This window comes from Vigna umbellata, chromosome 4 (assembly GCF_029865625.1).
Source record: "Vigna umbellata cultivar VRB3 chromosome 4, Vumbellata_1.0, whole genome shotgun sequence".
Classification (NCBI taxonomy): Eukaryota; Viridiplantae; Streptophyta; class Magnoliopsida; order Fabales; family Fabaceae; genus Vigna; species Vigna umbellata.
The window spans coordinates 7,503,652-7,521,563 of NC_142168.1; the positions used below are offsets into that span (position 1 = coordinate 7,503,652).

At 34.5% G+C, this 17,912-nt stretch overlaps 1 protein-coding gene across 1 annotated transcript; it reads right to left on the reverse strand.

The window, feature by feature from the left end:
* Positions 1–8,853: 8,853 nt before the first annotated feature.
* Positions 8,854–17,294, reverse strand: AN (NAD(P)-binding Rossmann-fold superfamily protein). Its single transcript, XM_047302923.2, has 7 exons — positions 16,614–17,294; positions 14,263–14,416; positions 14,029–14,159; positions 10,174–10,944; positions 9,964–10,011; positions 9,632–9,745; positions 8,854–9,117 (listed from the first exon to the last, which is right to left on the reverse strand). The coding sequence occupies exons 1-7, from the start codon at positions 17,169–17,171 to the stop codon at positions 9,046–9,048; spliced, it is 1,848 nt and encodes a 615-aa protein (XP_047158879.2). The 5' UTR covers positions 17,172–17,294; the 3' UTR covers positions 8,854–9,045.
* Between the last annotated feature and the right edge of the window lie 618 nt (positions 17,295–17,912).

Here is a 17,912-nt window from a genome sequence, read left to right on the forward strand (position 1 = left end):
AAAGTTAACAACTTCTTAGCTCACAATAACTTGTTTTGTGTCAACTTCTAACAATGATTTTCTATCTTTCTGTAACACGTGAGCTGCATGATGAGAGTGAACGACATGTTATTATGAATGAAAGACAGGTGAAACGTGATCAGGGACACGTGGAACTTGATCAGCAGGAGGTGGAGAGCAGACGCAACACTAGGATTCGTAAGGAAAATTCTCTTTTAAAAGGATTTGCGCGTTAGTTGGGGGGGCATGTGGAATGTGGCAAGTATCTCTCTCTCTTCCAGAATTTCCTCACTGCTCTTTTTGTTCTCTGACCTTACCCAATTTCTGTGCAGGACGATCCTCTGTTCATGCAGCTGATAATATTTTTGGGATTCTATTTCGTTACATTTCCTTTACTGAATCCATAAACTTCTTTTTATATTGTTGTTGACAAAGACATTGATTCATTTAAATAAGATTCATTCCATTTTGAATTTTCCTATCATATTACTGCCTTATTACTGTTACATTGGTGCTTTCATCGACTCCAATGGCTGAGAACACACGTTTAAAAGATTTACAGACACAGGTTACCTCGTTGGTGAGCTGGATGGAAAAGCAAAATGATAGAGATAAGATGAATCAAGACCTGATTGATAAAACAGAGCAGCGTATGAATCAGATGCAGATAGCCATTGATCATCTAATCAAACTTCAAACTCAGCACGTTGGTGATACGAACTCAAAGAATGGAGCACAATCTGCAAATTCCGGGATGTTCTCCGTAGCGATGCCTGTTCGCGACATATCGTTGGGTTTTCCTCATTTCGATGGTCACACTCCAGTGTTAGAATGGATCTTTAAGGCAGAAAAATTCTTCAATTACCACAATACTTCGGATTTGGAGAGAGTGGAAATAGCTGCGATGCATTTTGAGAAGGATGTTATTCCATGGTTTCAGATGTTGCAGAAGGAGCATGTCTTCCAGTCTTGGAACGATTTGAAACGTGCCCTAGAGTCCTAATTTGGTCCTTCCCCGTTTGATAACCCCATGGCTGAGTTGTTCAAATTGACACAAAATGGTACAGTTGCTGATTACTACCTGAAATTCATGAGTTTAGCCAATCGATCTGAAGGGTTAACTTCTGAAGTTCTTTTAAATTGTTTTTTGAGTGGGTTGAATAAGGATATTAGACGCGACGTGGTAGCTCAGAGTCCTCCAAATTTATTGAGAGCTGTGTCACTGGCTAAATTGTTCGAGGAAAAATATGTCCCTGAGGCTATTGTTCGAAACCCACCACAAGGCCATCGATATTCCAATATTACCTTAAATTCTAACCAGAATAATGTTCCCAGACAACCTCTGAAGCCTCATTATAATTCCCAGCCTCTACCTCCATTATTACCCACCCCTTCAGGACCTCCTTTTAGAAATTACAATGTGAAGAAAATCAGTCCTGCGGAAATGCAATTACGTCGAGAGAAGGGCCTTTGTTATTTTTGTGATGAGAAATTTTCTTTCAATCATAAGTGTCCCAACAGACAATATTTACTGTTACAAATGGAAGAGGATGAAAAGGAGTTAGAAACCGTGCAACCAGAAATGGACTCTCTCAATAGTACAGCAGGAGTGGTGGACACTGAGGAGGCATTGCATTTGTCCTTCAAGGCTTTGAATGGAGGAGCAGGAGTTGGTACCATCCGTTTTGTTGCACACATTGGTTCTCTGCCTGTCCAGGTTTTGGTTGATGGAGGTAGCTCTGATAATTTCCTTCAACCAATAATTGCTAAGTTCTTGAAATTACCTGTTGAACCAGCTCCTATGTTCAGAGTTATGGTGGGGAATGGTAATTACATGGCTGCTGAAGGCTTGGTTAGTGAGCTAACTATTCGGGCACAGGGAGTCAAATTTCAATTACCAGTTTTTTTACTACCAGTTTCTGGAGCTGACTTAGTTCTTGGTGCTAGCTGGTTAAAATCCATTGGGCCACACATTGCTGATTACTCTTCATTACAGTTGAAGCTCTTATACAATGACAAGTATGTAACATTACAAGGTGATCATACAATTTTGCCTACTCTTGCACAATGCCACCATATAAAAAGACTGGTCCATACCAAATCCATTGCGAAAATTTTTAGTATGCAACTCATTGAACTGACTTCTCAGCAATTTCCAGAGCTAGAACTCCCTCAGGATATGGAACCTGAATTGGTTCTATTGCTACATACATATGCTGCGGTGTTTGGAAATCCTACGTCCTTACCTCCTCCTAGGACACATGACCACTCCATTCCTTTGGTTGAAGGTTCTCAACCAATTAAAGTTAGAGCCTATCGATATCCTCATAGTCAGAAGGAGGAAATTGAGAAGTTAGTGGCCAGTCTGTTGCAAGAAGGAGTGGTGCAAACCAGTACCAGTCCTTTCTCTTTTCCAATCATATTGGTCAAAAAGAAAGATGGATCTTGGCGGGTTTGTACTGATTACAGAGCTCTTAATGCTATTACCATTAAAGACACATTTCCTATACCTACAGTTGATGAGTTGATAGATGAGGTCTTTGGTGCTTGTTTTTTTTCAAAGCTTGACTTGCGATCTGGTTATCACCAGATATTGCTTAAACTGGAAGATAGACATAAGACAGCTTTTCGAACTCATCATGGTCATTTTGAGTGGCTAGTTATGCCATTTGGTTTGACTAATGCACCCACCACATTCCAGAGTTTGATGAATGAAGTTTTTAAGGGTGTTTTGAGAAAATTTGTGTTGGTATTTTTTGATGATATATTAATCTACAGTGCTACATGGACGGACCATCTAGCTCATTTGGAATTTGTATTGAGAACATTACAACAGCACCAACTTTATGCTAAATTTTCTAAATGTTCCTTTGGTGTCAGGAAAATTGATTATTTGGGACATACATTAACTGGAGCAGGGATTGCTATGGAAACTAGCAAGTTAGAAGCTGTTAAAGCATGGCCTCAACCTACCACACTGAAACAATTAAGAGGATTCTTGGGTCTTACTGAGTACTATCGACGGTTTGTTAAAAATTATGCCTCTATTGCAGCCCCTCTAACTGAGTTGCTTAAAAAGGACTCTTTTCAATGGTCTGAATCAGCCATTAATGCTTTTATGAAATTAAAGGAGGCCCTTACTTCAGCACCTGTACTGGCGGTGCCCAATTTCAAGGAAGAGTTTATTCTGGAAACCGACGCTTCCGACTTGGGAATATGGGCAGTTTTGAGTCAGAATTCCCATCTTATTGCATATTTTTCTAAAAAGCTGTCAACACGGATGCAAAAGCAGTCAGTGTATACTAGAGAGTTTTATGCTATTACTGAAGCTCTGGCAAAGTTTCGACACTATCTCCTCGGCCACAAATTCATTATCAAGACTGACCAAAAGAGTCTTAAGGAGTTGTTGGAGCAGACACTGCAAACCCCGGAGCAACAATAGTGGCTACCAAAATTTTTGGGTTATGATTTTAAGATTCAGTACAAGCCTGGCAAGGATAACATCCCAGCTGATGCCTTATCAAGAAGCTTTCACTTGGCTTGGTCTGAACCTCGAAGTGGGTGGTTAACTAAAGTAGTTGAGTTGATGCCCAAAGATGAATGGTTGAGTTCTCTGTATCAACAACATTTAAATAATGAAATCACTGACATAGATTATACTGTCAAAGATGGCTTGTTATTATGGAAGGGTAGATTGATGATTCCTGATGACTTGGCTCTCAAACAGGCTATTTTACATGAGTTTCATAGTACGAAGATAGGTGGACATGCGGGAGTAACTCGAACTATGGCTAGGATCAGTCAACAGTTCTTTTGGCCGAAGATGCAGGCAGATGTCAGAGCATTTGTCCAAAACTGTAATGTTTGTCAACAAGCCAAGGTTGATCAAACACTGCCTTCAGGGTTGTTACACCCTCTTCCTATTCCTCAACAGATTTGGGAGGATATCAGTATGGATTTCATAACTCAATTACCTAGCTCTAATGGCTTTTCTACAATTATGGTGGTGGTAGACCGATTGTCTAAGTTCAGTTACTTTATTCCTCTCAAAGCAGATTTTAATAGTAGGATGGTTGCTGATGCTTTCATCCAGCAGGTGGTCAAGATCCATGGTTTCCCTAAGACTGTGGTGTCTGATAGGGATAGAGTATTCATTAGTGCATTTTGGCAACAACTCTTCAAGGCTCAAGGTACAACGTTGGCTATGACTTCCGCATATCATCCTCAATCCGATGGCCAAACAGAGGCTTTAAATAAGACCTTGGAAATGTACTTAAGATGTTTTGTGTATGACAATCCAAAGTCTTGGCATTCTATGATTCCTTGGGCACAATTTTGGTATAATTCGGCTTATCATCATAGTATTCATATGACGCCTTTTAAGGCTGTATTTGGGAGAGATCCTCCAATCATTGTTCCTTATGTTAAAGATTTGAAGGATCCCGTCTCTCTTCAAGATACTTTAACAGCTCGTGACCAACTGATTCATGAGCTTAAATTCAATTTGGAAAAGGCTAAGAATTACATGAAAGGACAGGCTGATAAGAAGAGGAAAGAGGTATATTTTGAAGTGGGGGACTTGGTATTGGTTAAGTTACAACCATACCGTCAACATTCGGTGGTTTTGAGAAAGAATCATAAATTGGGGTTGCGTTTTTTTGGCCCATTTGAGATCATTCAGAAGATTGGTGATGTTGCATACAAATTGAAATTGCCTACCACTGCTAGAATTCATCCCGTATTTCATGTGTCTTTGTTGAAGAAGTTCCATGGCACTCCAGTTGAGCAATACTTGCCTTTGCCATTGACTACTTCAGAATTTGGACCGACCTTGCAACCTGAGAAGATTTTGGATTCGAGAGTAATTGTTCGTGGTGCGGAACAAATTCCTCAGGTGTTGGTTCAGTGGGAGTCAACCAAACCAGAATTGGCAACTTGGGAAGATGCTCTGCTGCTGCAACAATCTTATCCATCCCTCACCCTTGAGGACAAGGGTGTTTTAAAAGGGAAGGGTATTGTAACACGTGAGCTGCATGATGGGAGTGAACGACATGTTATTATGAATGAAAGACAGGTGGAACGTGATCAGGGACACGTGGAACTTGATCAGCAGGAGGTGGAGAGCAGACGCAGCACTAGGATTCGTAAGGAAAATTCTCTTTTAAAAGGATTTGGGGGGCATGTGGAATGTGGCAAGTATCTCTCTCTTCCAGAATTTCCTCACTGCTCTTTCTGTTCTCTGACCTTACCCAATTTCTGTGCAGGACGATCCTCTATTCATGCAGCCGATAATATTTTTGGGATTCTATTTCGTTACATTTCCTTTACTGAATCCATAAACTTCTTTTTATATTGTTGTTGACAGAGACATTGATTCATTTAAATAAGATTCATTCCATTTTGAATTTTTCTATCATATTACTGCCTCATTACTGTTACACTTTCTAACAATGCAAAACTCTACTTAGTTATAAAGGGATGAAAATGACAAGTTGAAAAAAAATCTATTCAAAATAAGCTCAAAAATAGTTATAATTTTATATATATATATATATATATATATATATATATATATATATATATATATATATATTCAAAATAATTCACAATCGAATACAATTAGTTTCTTTATAATTTATATTAAATTATAATAATTACAAAGTCAAATATTATTCTTTAAAGATTAAATATGTTTTTAGTTTGTTGAATATAGGAAAAATTATATATAAGATTAATCTCCTTCGTGTTGAATATATATATATATATAATTCTTTATTTATAATAGAAGAAATATGTGTTAAATTTAAAATACAAATAAAAATAAATAAAAAACTAACAAAAGATAAAAGATAAAGAAAACATAAAAATAATTAAATTTGGAGGCTAAATTGAAATTCGGTTTTGCTTAAAATTTTGATATATTTTAATTTTTAAACTTTAAAAATTAAAAGATATAATCTTAATTTAATGGTGTTAATATTTTTTTTCACATATTAAATGACTTTGTAAGCTGACATTTGAGTTAAAATATGTTAAATGGTGTAAATAACTAAAAGTCCAAAACATAATTTAATAAGTAAAAAAATTAATGTAATTGGATTAAAAGAATTATATTTATTCATTTTTAAAATTTGAAAACTAAATTATATTAAAAACATAAATAAATTTTAATTTCACATTAAAATTTAGGATTATAAACATATTTAATATTTTTTAATTCATTATTATTATTATTATTATTATTATTATTATTATTATTATTATTATTATTATTATTATTATTATTATTATTATTATTATTTCACTCTGCACTTACAAACTTTATGCATTCTTATGTAAGGTTCTAATATATTGAATAGTAATTAATGGTGGTAGTTAATTCCTTATTTGATATGAGAATTATGTTAGTTGTTCACAATAGAAACTGACATATAGAAATTTGAAAAGATTAAAGGTGTGTTTACTTTGGAAAGATGATTTGTGGGAGAGTTAGTGAATCAATTTGAAGATAAATTTTTTGTTGTTTATTTGAGTCGGTAAGTGAGAATAAATTTGAAAGTAAAGTTTATGAAAATTAGTGTAAGATTTGACGGATGTGACAGATAAAAAAATTATTTAATTAGTAGAGATTAAAAATTACCAAAATATTTCTAGTTATAAAAGTAATATAAAATGATAATTGTTAATATTATATTTAATTGTAAAAATATTTATAAGAAGAAAAAAAATTAAAATTAGTTATTAAAAGGTAAAAAAATAGTAATTTAGTAAACTGAAATAATAATAATAATTATTATTATTAATATTAATTATTATTAATAATTTATGTTGTGAATCCTTTACATTTTCATGTAGATAACTTTTTATGGTAAAAAATATATGTAACCTGAAAAATAAAAAATGGTAGTATATATTTTGTATGCATTTAGAATAATTGCAATTATTTTTTACTATAAAATATATTCAATGGTTTCCTATACAGGTTAGCCAACTCAGTGAGCTGTTTCATAGAAGAAATCATAACTATAGACAACTTATTACAAAGCTCAAACGAATTGCTTGTCAAGGACAAAAATGAGAATTTATCCCAAATTTCTTCAAATCAGAGCACTTTTTTCTTTCCTCTTAGATCTATACAAGTGAAAGTATTTTTTATTGATAATTCGTGAACACAATTCTCTTTAAACAATAAATTATGAGTAAATGAACTCAACATAAAAGTAGAAGGGATTGTGTTTATTTAAAAAAGTAAAAGGTAGTGTGGTGTTGTAGTCATATTTCTGAATCAAGTCAAAACTATTTAACAAAATTCCGTATTATAAAATGTAGCTTTTGATTTTTCCCAAGAGGATGTTTTCTGAACAACATTGTAGAGATTCCATGGGAGGTATGGTTGTCTTTTCTGTGAGCTGATGCTGATGGGAAATGTTTAACCAAAGTATCACATGAAATATGTGCTTGAGTTGATGGGATTTCTTAGTGGCACAAATATCATAGCTAGATATTTTGTTGGTTAGCAAGACTTAGATATTTTCTTTGAATTATAGAACTTTTTCATAATTATGTCGGATTTTAGAATACAAATACATATTCTTCTATACTACCAACAGGGCTTCCTCACACAAAGGGAACTGTTAATCATGTAAGTTCCAATGTTGATGAGCCATCCAAAGTGCTAATCTCATCACTCATCTCACTCTACAACAGAGCTTCTCCATCAAGTCTTCTGCAGAACTCCGAAATAGGTTATGTATAAAAGTCAACTTATGTCAATCAATACAAAAATATATAACAATCCATAAAACTATTTCTACAACCTTAATCTTTGTGTTCATCTCCTTTCATCACATTATTTTATTACGTGTTAAATTTTCGTTTGTGTTTTTTTTTAATTATTTTATTAATTTTATTAATTTAATACTTAATATTCTTTCATTGCATGTACTCAAAATGTGTTACAATATAACGGGATTTATATAATTTTAATTTTTCTATGATATATGTGAACTGTTCATTAATTGTTAATATCGTCGAAATTATTAAATTTGGTATTAATCATTTATACAATCTGTCTAGTTTCAATGTGATTTTATTTATTTAATTAAACAAAATTATTAGTTTACAGTTCTTCAGTACAGTCAACTTTGAGCAAATAGATTCCCCTCAACTCATAGTACAAAGAATCTTTATAATCTATTTGCATTGGCCCTAAAAAATGAGTTTTTTAAAATGTTAAAAAGATGAAACTGAACAGAGAAAAGATAAAATATAAACTAGCAACCATTCATATTATCTTTCTCCTACAGCCGAGATGGGAAAATGAACACAACTTTAACTTTTCGGTTTCTAATAGATGAAGTAAAATAAAATATAAAAAAATTATACAGTGATTAAAATTTATAACGTACTAAACCAATACATAGAATTAGATAGTTACAAACAAATTAAATTTCCGATTATCGTTGAAAAAAACTCATATCCTGTACGCTAATGCTTAAACACTATTTTATTGTAATTAATACTACATATTTTTATTTTCTAAAATAATGTCTTGGATTAAATTCCAATGAATATTTTTACCTACTACTTTTTATCAAATTAAGTTTAACAAATTACTTTTACATGTTGAGTTCAATATTAATAGAATAACGAGCTTTCAACCAAAGGATTAAATAATTTTTTTGAAAATCAATGATAATGGATTATAAACAATATTATTATCTACAAACAAAGTTAAATCAATTAAACTGAGAATCGCTCCACTGGTGCAATACTTGAGAAGGTTGAGAAATAAGTGTTACAGATCAAACTGCAACAGGACAACCCAAAGATCATCACACGAGGCCAAGTGCATACAAAATGAAATCTCATGAAATTCTTCAATAAATAATAAAGAAAAAGAAGCAAAAGAAGAAGAAAAAGTTATGCTCTACACTATAAATACATTCCAATCTTTGACAAAGAAACATTTGAAAGATCATCAAATCACGTGACAGGAGTAATTTACAAGCTCCTTTTTGAGTATTACAGACCTAGAATCATTCTCTATTCAATCCAACGAGTGACTCCATCTTCGCCTACAGTTGCCAATATCTCAACGCGTACATCCAAAACAGCCTAGTATTTGTGTCAATAAGAGGAAGTGCGCAAGGATTAACCGATCAATTTTCAGAAATTTAACAAACTAAATTATCAGCTTGTATATGATCATAGCCAATGACAAGCATGGATATAACAATGAAGCAACACGAATTATTTATTGTATACTATGTATGATGCATCAGAGAAACGACTTGCTCTAGTAAACTGATGAAAGAAGCTAATAGTTGACAATTTTTGTTCATACGAAAAATTAAAATGGCAAGCGAAGAAACAAAATGAGCCCCTAAAAGCCATCTCCTCTACTTCTCTCTAACGAATGTTCCACACAAAGTAATAGAATATTTGAGGAAAGTTAAGAAAGATGAGGCTGTACAATTACAAGTTATAACCAATTTTGGAAAGCCTCAACACCATATTCAGCCAACTAAAAATGTTTTGCAATTAATTATCAGATTCCAGGGAACCATTTAAATGTCATACCAATGTATCAAACACTGATTGCAACAAATAAAAAACAAAGAAAACTTACTGATGGGTTTCTGCAGTTCACCAGTCTGCATTCCTGTAAGGAACCTTCTAGTGTCCAATTTTCCCAAACATCAAAACTATGACTAGCAAATACAAACTCCATTCTTCTATTGATCTGCAAAAATGACAGTTTTTAACCAAATTAAAAAAACATCGTCTTTGAAGTGAAACATAAATAATAATTTAGCCGTATGTCTAAAATTTTAGCTTTTGTAGAAAATATACTACTCACACAAATACAGCATGCGAAAGAATCAATATATATGATAATAATAAATTCTAAAGGATATATATGATAAAATTGATAAACTGAGCATGATAATGCAATTTTACCTGCAATAATTTACCACCGGCAGCAAGAGATCGCAATCCAATTGTGTCCTGAAGCAAATGTATTAACACTCAAATATCAGCTAATTTGCAGAACACTTGAGCTAAAAATATATCTTACACCATTGCAAAATCCTAAACTAATATTTGAAATCCCTGATGCCACGTAAAATAAAGTGACTAGGATAAGTGCAAAGTTCCTTCAAGACAAACCTTGCTTCTGAAGATGATAAGGAACTGTGCAGCAGGGTCTCTTTTTGACACATTAGACATGGAATCCATGATCCAACCTCCACCTTTAACTCTTTGCCTTGAAACATGAAGGGCAGGGCGGTCTCTAGCATACAGTGCTATAACATATCCATCTCTCAATAGTTCAGTACAGTTTCCACTAAGTCTCACACTTGATTTTACTTGAGAACTAGTTGGTTCTTGCATTTCTATTGGAGTTTTTCTACTTCTTGAATCTTCAGAGCTGGAGCTCAAAGCTTGATCAGTGCCACTCATAGCAGTGTCATCTCTCTGAGACGTGCCTTCTTTCTCCAGTGCAGAAGGATCTTCTGGTTTTTGTTGGGACTTTTGACGGGTATGCCTTTTTTTGGCCTTTTTACCTGACCTGCTACGCCTTCCTTCAGACCTAGCAGAGGTACTATGAGACAAACTTGAAACCTGAAGTTGGGATGAAGACTCTTTCACTTGAGTACTTCCTTTCTTTTGGGAACTATCAGGACTTAAGTGAACATCATCTGTTTGCTCTCTAACAATAATCTGGAGAGCATTTTCTTTGTATTGCTGATCAGATTGTTCGCTTTCATTGTCAACCTCACTCTCTTCTTCCACATCTGACATGGCATTCTTCGGAATAATTCCATCAATGAAGAATGTTTGTAATATGGATATCGCTTTCTCCCTTATCTCCATCCAAACCTCTTCACTGTAATCTGCACTTCGGGGAAGTATCAACACATTAGGCATCTCCTTCACCTGATGTAGAAGACATATCAAAAGTATGTTATAGTACCATCCTTTTTGTTAAACTATCATTGCTATACACTGACAGGACATAATCTAATATGTAATGTAGTGTTTGTGTATATGTACATGATTAAGAGTAGCAAATACAAAAATAAAATTGCATGAAGCCAACAATCTTTTACAAAACCTACTTTAGTTTGACAATACAGTTTTTCCATTAATCCCAGTATTACTCTGATAAAGAATAATCATATTCCAAAGCATCGAGTCCTCTAGATGACAAAGGGGCAAAGAGATGTTTAACCATAACACTGACACGTAAACTTGTATAACTTTTGAATGAAAACTTTGACCCTGATTATCATAAGATGGTATGACCTGTGTCCTGATTTGATACAAAATCTTCAGAGTTTGATACAAATTGTCAGGAAATTCATTGTTTAACTTGAATCATTTGCTAAATTGCATAAATCACTTCTTTATTTGAAGAATTGCTAATTGGTGCTTTATCATGCAATTCTTGCAAAGTGAATCAAGCACACAAAATAGAACGGGTTTTGAGTCAGTTTTGAGAAAATCCTCCATTTGTCAATATGCAACGGCCTGTTATTATGATCATCATAGACTACCAATGTTTGCATTCCATTATCACAAAAAAGGTGCCATATCTTTCTAATCAACTAAGTCTGAGCAATAGCAATACCAGTGTTTGTTTCACAAATTTTTATAAAATTGGAGGGGAAATGGCGAATTCCTTTCCTATTTTGAACCAAAGTCAGAATATTAATGCTTTGTGCCCTCTCTATTAATGCCTCATTTACTCAGTTTGAGTCACCCCCCACCCAGTCTCTTTCCACTTCTATTCTCATGTATTTACTTCCATGTTACTGTTGCATTAGTTTTTTCTAGTAGGATATTGGGCCAGCAGAAGAAAAGGGACATCGTTATCAGATGAAGCCAGAGTGTTCCTCCACTGTTTGCATAAATGTTGCGGTGCTGCTGCAAGGATCAAACATCACATTTTTGCCCGAATAAAGGACAATGTTAGATTTGCACATCTATTCATGATGAAGTTAGAGAGACGATTTTGAAGCTATTAGGAGATAGAAAAAGAAGATAAAGGGGCAAATGATCAAGAATAATTTGATGTTCGTATCCAAGATGCTATAAGAACAGAAATGTGAAATCATTTGTGAAGAGGAAGGAGGGAATTTCAGCATCTATGAAGAAAATACAATGAATGAGGTGTTGAACGATAGATAGTTGGTCACTCAAGACATCTACAAATGCATTTATGGCAATATTTTGCCATTTAATTTGGTGAGAAATTCCTAACTATCAAAATGCTGAAATCGGTTGCTGAATATCTAAGGGGTTTAAAACCTCCCACTTATCACAAGGAAAGAGCATCTTTTTTGAAAGAGATACTTGACAAAATCCTATTTAAGGGTAGTACAATATTTGTTAAGAAATAGACTTTAAGCATAACTCAATCTTACAAAACCAGCTTGTAAAGTGAGATTTGTACCCACTTATGACTGTAAACTAACCTTATCTCTAGTCGATGTAAGACTTCCAACACACACCCCTCACGTCGAAGCATATACATATTGAGCGTGAAATTAGACAAGGTGATTCAATAGCAGCCCAATAACGGGTGGAACAATAAACTCAACAACAAATCTTGCTAAAATAGGTTCTAAACCATGGTTCTAATACCATGTTAAGAAATAGACTTTAAGTTTAACCCAGTCTTACAAAATTAGCTTGTAAAGTAAGATTTGCACCTACTTATATACTGTAAGCTAGCTTTATCTCTAGTCGATGTGAGACTCCCAACAGTATTGAATGAGGAAAATGGAGTAGTTCGAAATAAAAAATGGTTGTCACATTGGGAATCAAAATGGCTATTTTCCGATTCATGAAGTGAGTTGTAATATTCATTACCAATAAGAAAAAGAGCATTTACAACTAATCGAAAATTAAAAGCACAAATCCATGCCTAATGACAATAGACTAAGAGCATGTTAACATAAAGAAGCCAAATAGCTCACTATATGGCTAGAAAAATAGAATAAAAAACTTCATAAGTGTTTGTTGTATCTATCTGTCATTGGCGGTCTTTAGTTTTTATTATTTTCCTCTCTCTTTGTACTTCTGTCGCAAGATACATATCTCTCTAAATAAATGACTCTGAAGAGAAATTTTACTTGAATCTCTCAAGTAGCTTCTCTTAAATACTTATTCTCAAGTAAAACAGAGATAAATCACTAGTCACACTGAAAAAAAAAGTGACTGGTTAAATTTAGCAATAAAGCCACCCCACAAAAAAAAAGACTAGAAATCAGTCTGGCTAAAGTCCAAATGGACAATTTGATCATCATTCGTCATCCCCAAAATCAACATTACTTCGTTCATCTTCATCATCCCATATCAAAAGATCTTCCCCTTCCTCCCATCTTGAATAATATCTTCAATTTCATCCTCATCTTCTATTATGAACTTTCCCTTCATCTCAACCTTTGAGTTTAAGTTTCTTAGACCGATAAAACAAAATGAAAAGAATAAGCAAGACAATATGTATTAAATTTTTAAAGCAGTTTATTTTTTTAAGTTCTAATTCTAAACCCAATCAGACATCTCTCTTCCATTCCTTGCTACGAGCCCCTAGTCAAAACCAATACACAAGTATATTCACCCGTGTAGCACAGCACAAATTGGTAAGAAGAAATTTCTTTTTCAATAATTCATTAATCAACTGATTCAATATTGAATAAACGTATATGATCATAAGTATCCCCCCTTCTCTTCTCTACACTTTTGTCTTATCTTGAGATGAAAATTATACTCCACAAACACAAGTGCATTTATTTTTTGATGCTTGTGGCAACTTATTTTCTTATTTTGCACTTAATCAAATGCACTCGAGTTCCTATTATATCTGACAGAAGTAAAACTTTACTTCCTTTGAAACATTCAAGTATGAAAGTAAAGGAACAATAAGTTGTGAGTTTCAATCAGTAGTTAAAACTTTTGTGAATGTCTGCATCATACCTTACAAATTAAAGAATACAAAACCTAAATTTACCGTACCCATGCTTCCATCCATTGGGGCCCTTCTGCACCATCCAAAGCACATCCAGCTATGGTTCCATCAATCAAGAGCTGTTTTACAGCACAATCATCCAAAAGCTGACTACTGCCCGTATTTACAAGAAAAGCTCCTATGGAAACATTATATACATTATATATTTGTAAGATACTCAAACAATAAATAACTAACAGAAACAAAGAAAAATATATAGTAGCATATGAACAAGTAAATACCAGGCTTCACATGTTGAAGACATTCGGCATTAATAATCTGCATTGTTTCATTTGTTAAAGCACAATGGAGTGATACAAGGTCACTTGCAGCAAGTAAATCATTAAGAGTATCCATTCTTCGTGCTGCAGGAGGGAACTTTGCTTTTCCTTTTTCCTGTGAGTGCAAGGTTGACGACAAAATTATCAATTAGTAAAAACCTTATAGTATTCGGTCAGCTTTGAAACTAGTACAAGTCATGCTAAGTTCCAATGTTCCAAAGAAACAAATGAAAAATGAAAATTAAAGAGAGCAGACTATGAAATAAACATTCAGAAGTTGAAATACAGAACAATCAAGCCTTTTGTAACCCCTTTCACGAAGCTACTGGTACTGAATTAATTGAATATGCATACCCTTGTGCAAGTTTCTAGGGCAACAGAAACCTTAAGGCAAAACGAAGCTGAAACAAATATAACATTTTATGATTGTTATGAAGAAATGAAAAGGCTCATTCACCCTTAACAAAAGTCTGATCAGCATGTTAACAAAATGAAGAAATAGCATACATAGTTATATTACAAAGTTTACTGACTACACAAAATTCAAGCCCCATTTGAAGAGAGTATCATCATATCAAATATATCCAATAAGAATTTATACCAACAAATAGATTCATCGGCTCTCCAACTAATAAACAATCATCAAACGTGAACTAAAAAAGTACAGACTACTATTTCAAGTTTTTATTTTAAAAAGTCCTCAAGGACTATTATGGAACAGTTGCGATTAAGAAAAATTGAAGCTTTTGCATTAACCACGGAAAGAGTTTATAGCAACTAATAGTCAATTCTCACAATCAAAAATAGGATACAAATTCATTGGTTTAAGAAAAAACACAGGAATTTCCACTAACAACTTAGCTTAAATTTGGGGGAAATAATCACCTATTTTTTTAAGCTATCTGTAGAAACTGTCAAAATAAGCTATTATTTCATTAAAATAAGTTAAACCAAACAACAGTAAAGTCTCACGTTAGACCACAGTATCTTATTCTTACCTGAAAATAGAATTTAAGTAGATGAAAGAATGGAGGGACTTGAGTATTATGTGGTGCTTAAGTCTCACATAGAGTAATATGCGAAGCTCGGTAAAGTATTCAAGTGTTGGTTCTTCCCCATAACAACTAGTCTTTAAGGTTGGGTTCCCCAATGCTAGGATGCTTATTAATTATTACCGGAGATGATTGTCGTCTGAGAAATGGCTACTTACAAAGGGTTCAAACTAGTGAAGAGTTATGACTAACGAGAAAGTTGACTAAAGTGTCACCCAGTATCATAGTGTGAAAACTTCTTAAGTGTGGTACTATGATAAGGGCTTCGGTATTCTGGGATGCCTAAGTCCCACACCAAGTAATATTTGACGCTGAAGAGAGTATTTTAGTGTTGGGTTCTTAATTCTTGCCCCTTGACATCTAGATTTTAAGGATGAGCTTTCCAAATGCTTGGGGTGCTTATCACGAAGCATGCTGGAATGATGCCAGGCAAAATTACAAAAGGAAATGAAGGGCATGATAGTTAAGATGAAAGCAAAAATTAGATGATCATGGGGTCAAGTGGATCTGGTTAGGGACAGCATGGAGGAATATATGTTTCATGCATTAGAAGAAATCAAATGTCATGCTGGAGAATTTTGTATGAGTGGAACATTTAAATGGTACATATTATATAACTACTTAGAAAGAGATGAGGTGAACCACAAAGCATTGAATAAATTTTGGATTCCTTCTGACTTCTCTCTGGAGACTGTCCTTTGTCTTTTAGAGCTTAATCTAAGATTTAAGTATCAAGAATTCGTTAGTTCTGGATAGCAGTACCTAATTATAGTAAATAAAAAATACCGTGTACACTATTCCAGTAACAGAAATGCTTGTTTGCACGGACTGATCAACAAATCCATACATGCTATTCTAATTCTATCAAAAACTGAATTCATTATGAACTACCATTGCCCAGGAATGCGCCAATGAATGGTCAAAGAGCATTTCTGACTTTTCCATACAAATGAGTTCAAACCAAACAGATGCTTTGTTCCAGTATTTCCACCTTTTTGTCTGGTTTCTTGTAAGTTGAATTTCAATAGTGTTAACGCACACGCTAATCATAAAATCCAAACTGTTACACACCAGTTACAGTGCCACAAAAACAAAAAATGCTTCAGAATCATGAAACAAATGCTACAATATCAATTAAGAATCAAGTCTCACAAACAACAAGTGGATCACAAAATTAAAGCATTGATACATCGATTACTATTTTAATTTCAACTGAAGAAGGGTTCTTCACTCAATGAAGGAAAGATTCAAAATACGTACTGCTTGAGTATCAAAATAGAGCACGCTCATTTTGAAGGCCAAGCTGCGAGTGGCCAAAGACCTAGCCGACGCGGAGATTCCGACGATGCCGAGAACAAGGCCGCGGCAGCGGCGCATCCCACGGCAGAGAGGCTGGACGGAACCGAGCCAGCCGGAGGCGGAGAGCGCGTGGCGGGAGAGGAGGTGCGTGCGGCGGAGGAGGCCGAGGAAGAGCGCCATGACGGTGTCTGCGATCTCCTCGGCGCGCGAGGTGTCGACGTGGACGAGGCGAAGGCCGAGGTCAGCGGCAAGGGCGGAGTCGACGGCGCGGTCGGCGGAGCCGAGGCAGAGGATGAGGTGGTAGGAACGGAGGCGGCGCTGGGCGGCGCGCGGGAGGTAGGCGAGGGAGTGCAGGAGGACCGCGGCAGCAGACTCGATCTTGCCTTCGGAGAGGCGGCTGAGGGGAACATGCTCGACGCCGGCGACGCCGGCGAGGGATTGGAGCTCGAGAGAACAGTCGTCGATGCAGTTTAGGGTGACGACGAGGGGCAGAGACGCAGGATTGTTACGGTGAGGCATTGCCGCACACGATTGGATCTGCTACTCTACCTTCCACTCTTGCCTTCACTCCTTTGCCTTCTCAGTTATGCTTTAAGCTATGCTTTCGCTTTAAAACGCCCTCTCTCTGTCGCCACTTTTGGAACCAGCCATTTTCAACCACCTCTAAGAAATTAAAAAGGATTTTATTTTTTATTTATTTTCTTCTTTTTTATATTTTCTAATCTTTTTAAGAAATTAATAAAAAATTAATATATAAGAAATCAGCTCATATGGTTTACTCATACTGATATTTTATTAAACTTGATATTAAGATATTTAAATAGTTAAAATTTATTTATATTTGAATCGAAAAATAGTTTGTTTCTTTTTCTATTAGGATGGGATGAATAAAGTTGTATTTTGATATTTTTATATAATTAAAATTCTTAATAGAACTGGTTTTTACGTATAATTATACTTATAGTTGGAGAAAACAGAAACAAAAGAAAAGTAAGTTAGTAATGTTGGCCTATTTTCTACTGAAAATTAAGCTTGCATAGTATAATTGGATTTAATGACAATCAGATTGCGTTTGTTTGGTAGAGGTGAGAAGAGAGAGAAAATAGAAAAAAAAACTATAAAAATAAATTATTTACTTTGAAAAGAAAATATTTTTTTTATATCGATTACATATATATTTTTAGATTGTAAGCATTTTGAAGATTTTTAAACTGCTTATTAAAGAAAACAAACCTGTAATAAATGCATCAAATACAGTAA

Bases quoted from the DNA above. Each gene is read 5' to 3' on its own strand.
- AN (XM_047302923.2), bottom strand. From the start codon at position 17,171: ATGCCTCACCGTAACAATCCTGCGTCTCTGCCCCTCGTCGTCACCCTA. The intron at 14,160-14,262 runs GTATTTACTTGT...ATGTTTCCATAG, and splicing joins TCTTCAACATGTGAAGCCTG to GAGCTTTTCTTGTAAATACG. The intron at 10,945-14,028 runs GTACGGTAAATT...CTTCTACATCAG, and splicing joins CCCAATGGATGGAAGCATGG to GTGAAGGAGATGCCTAATGT.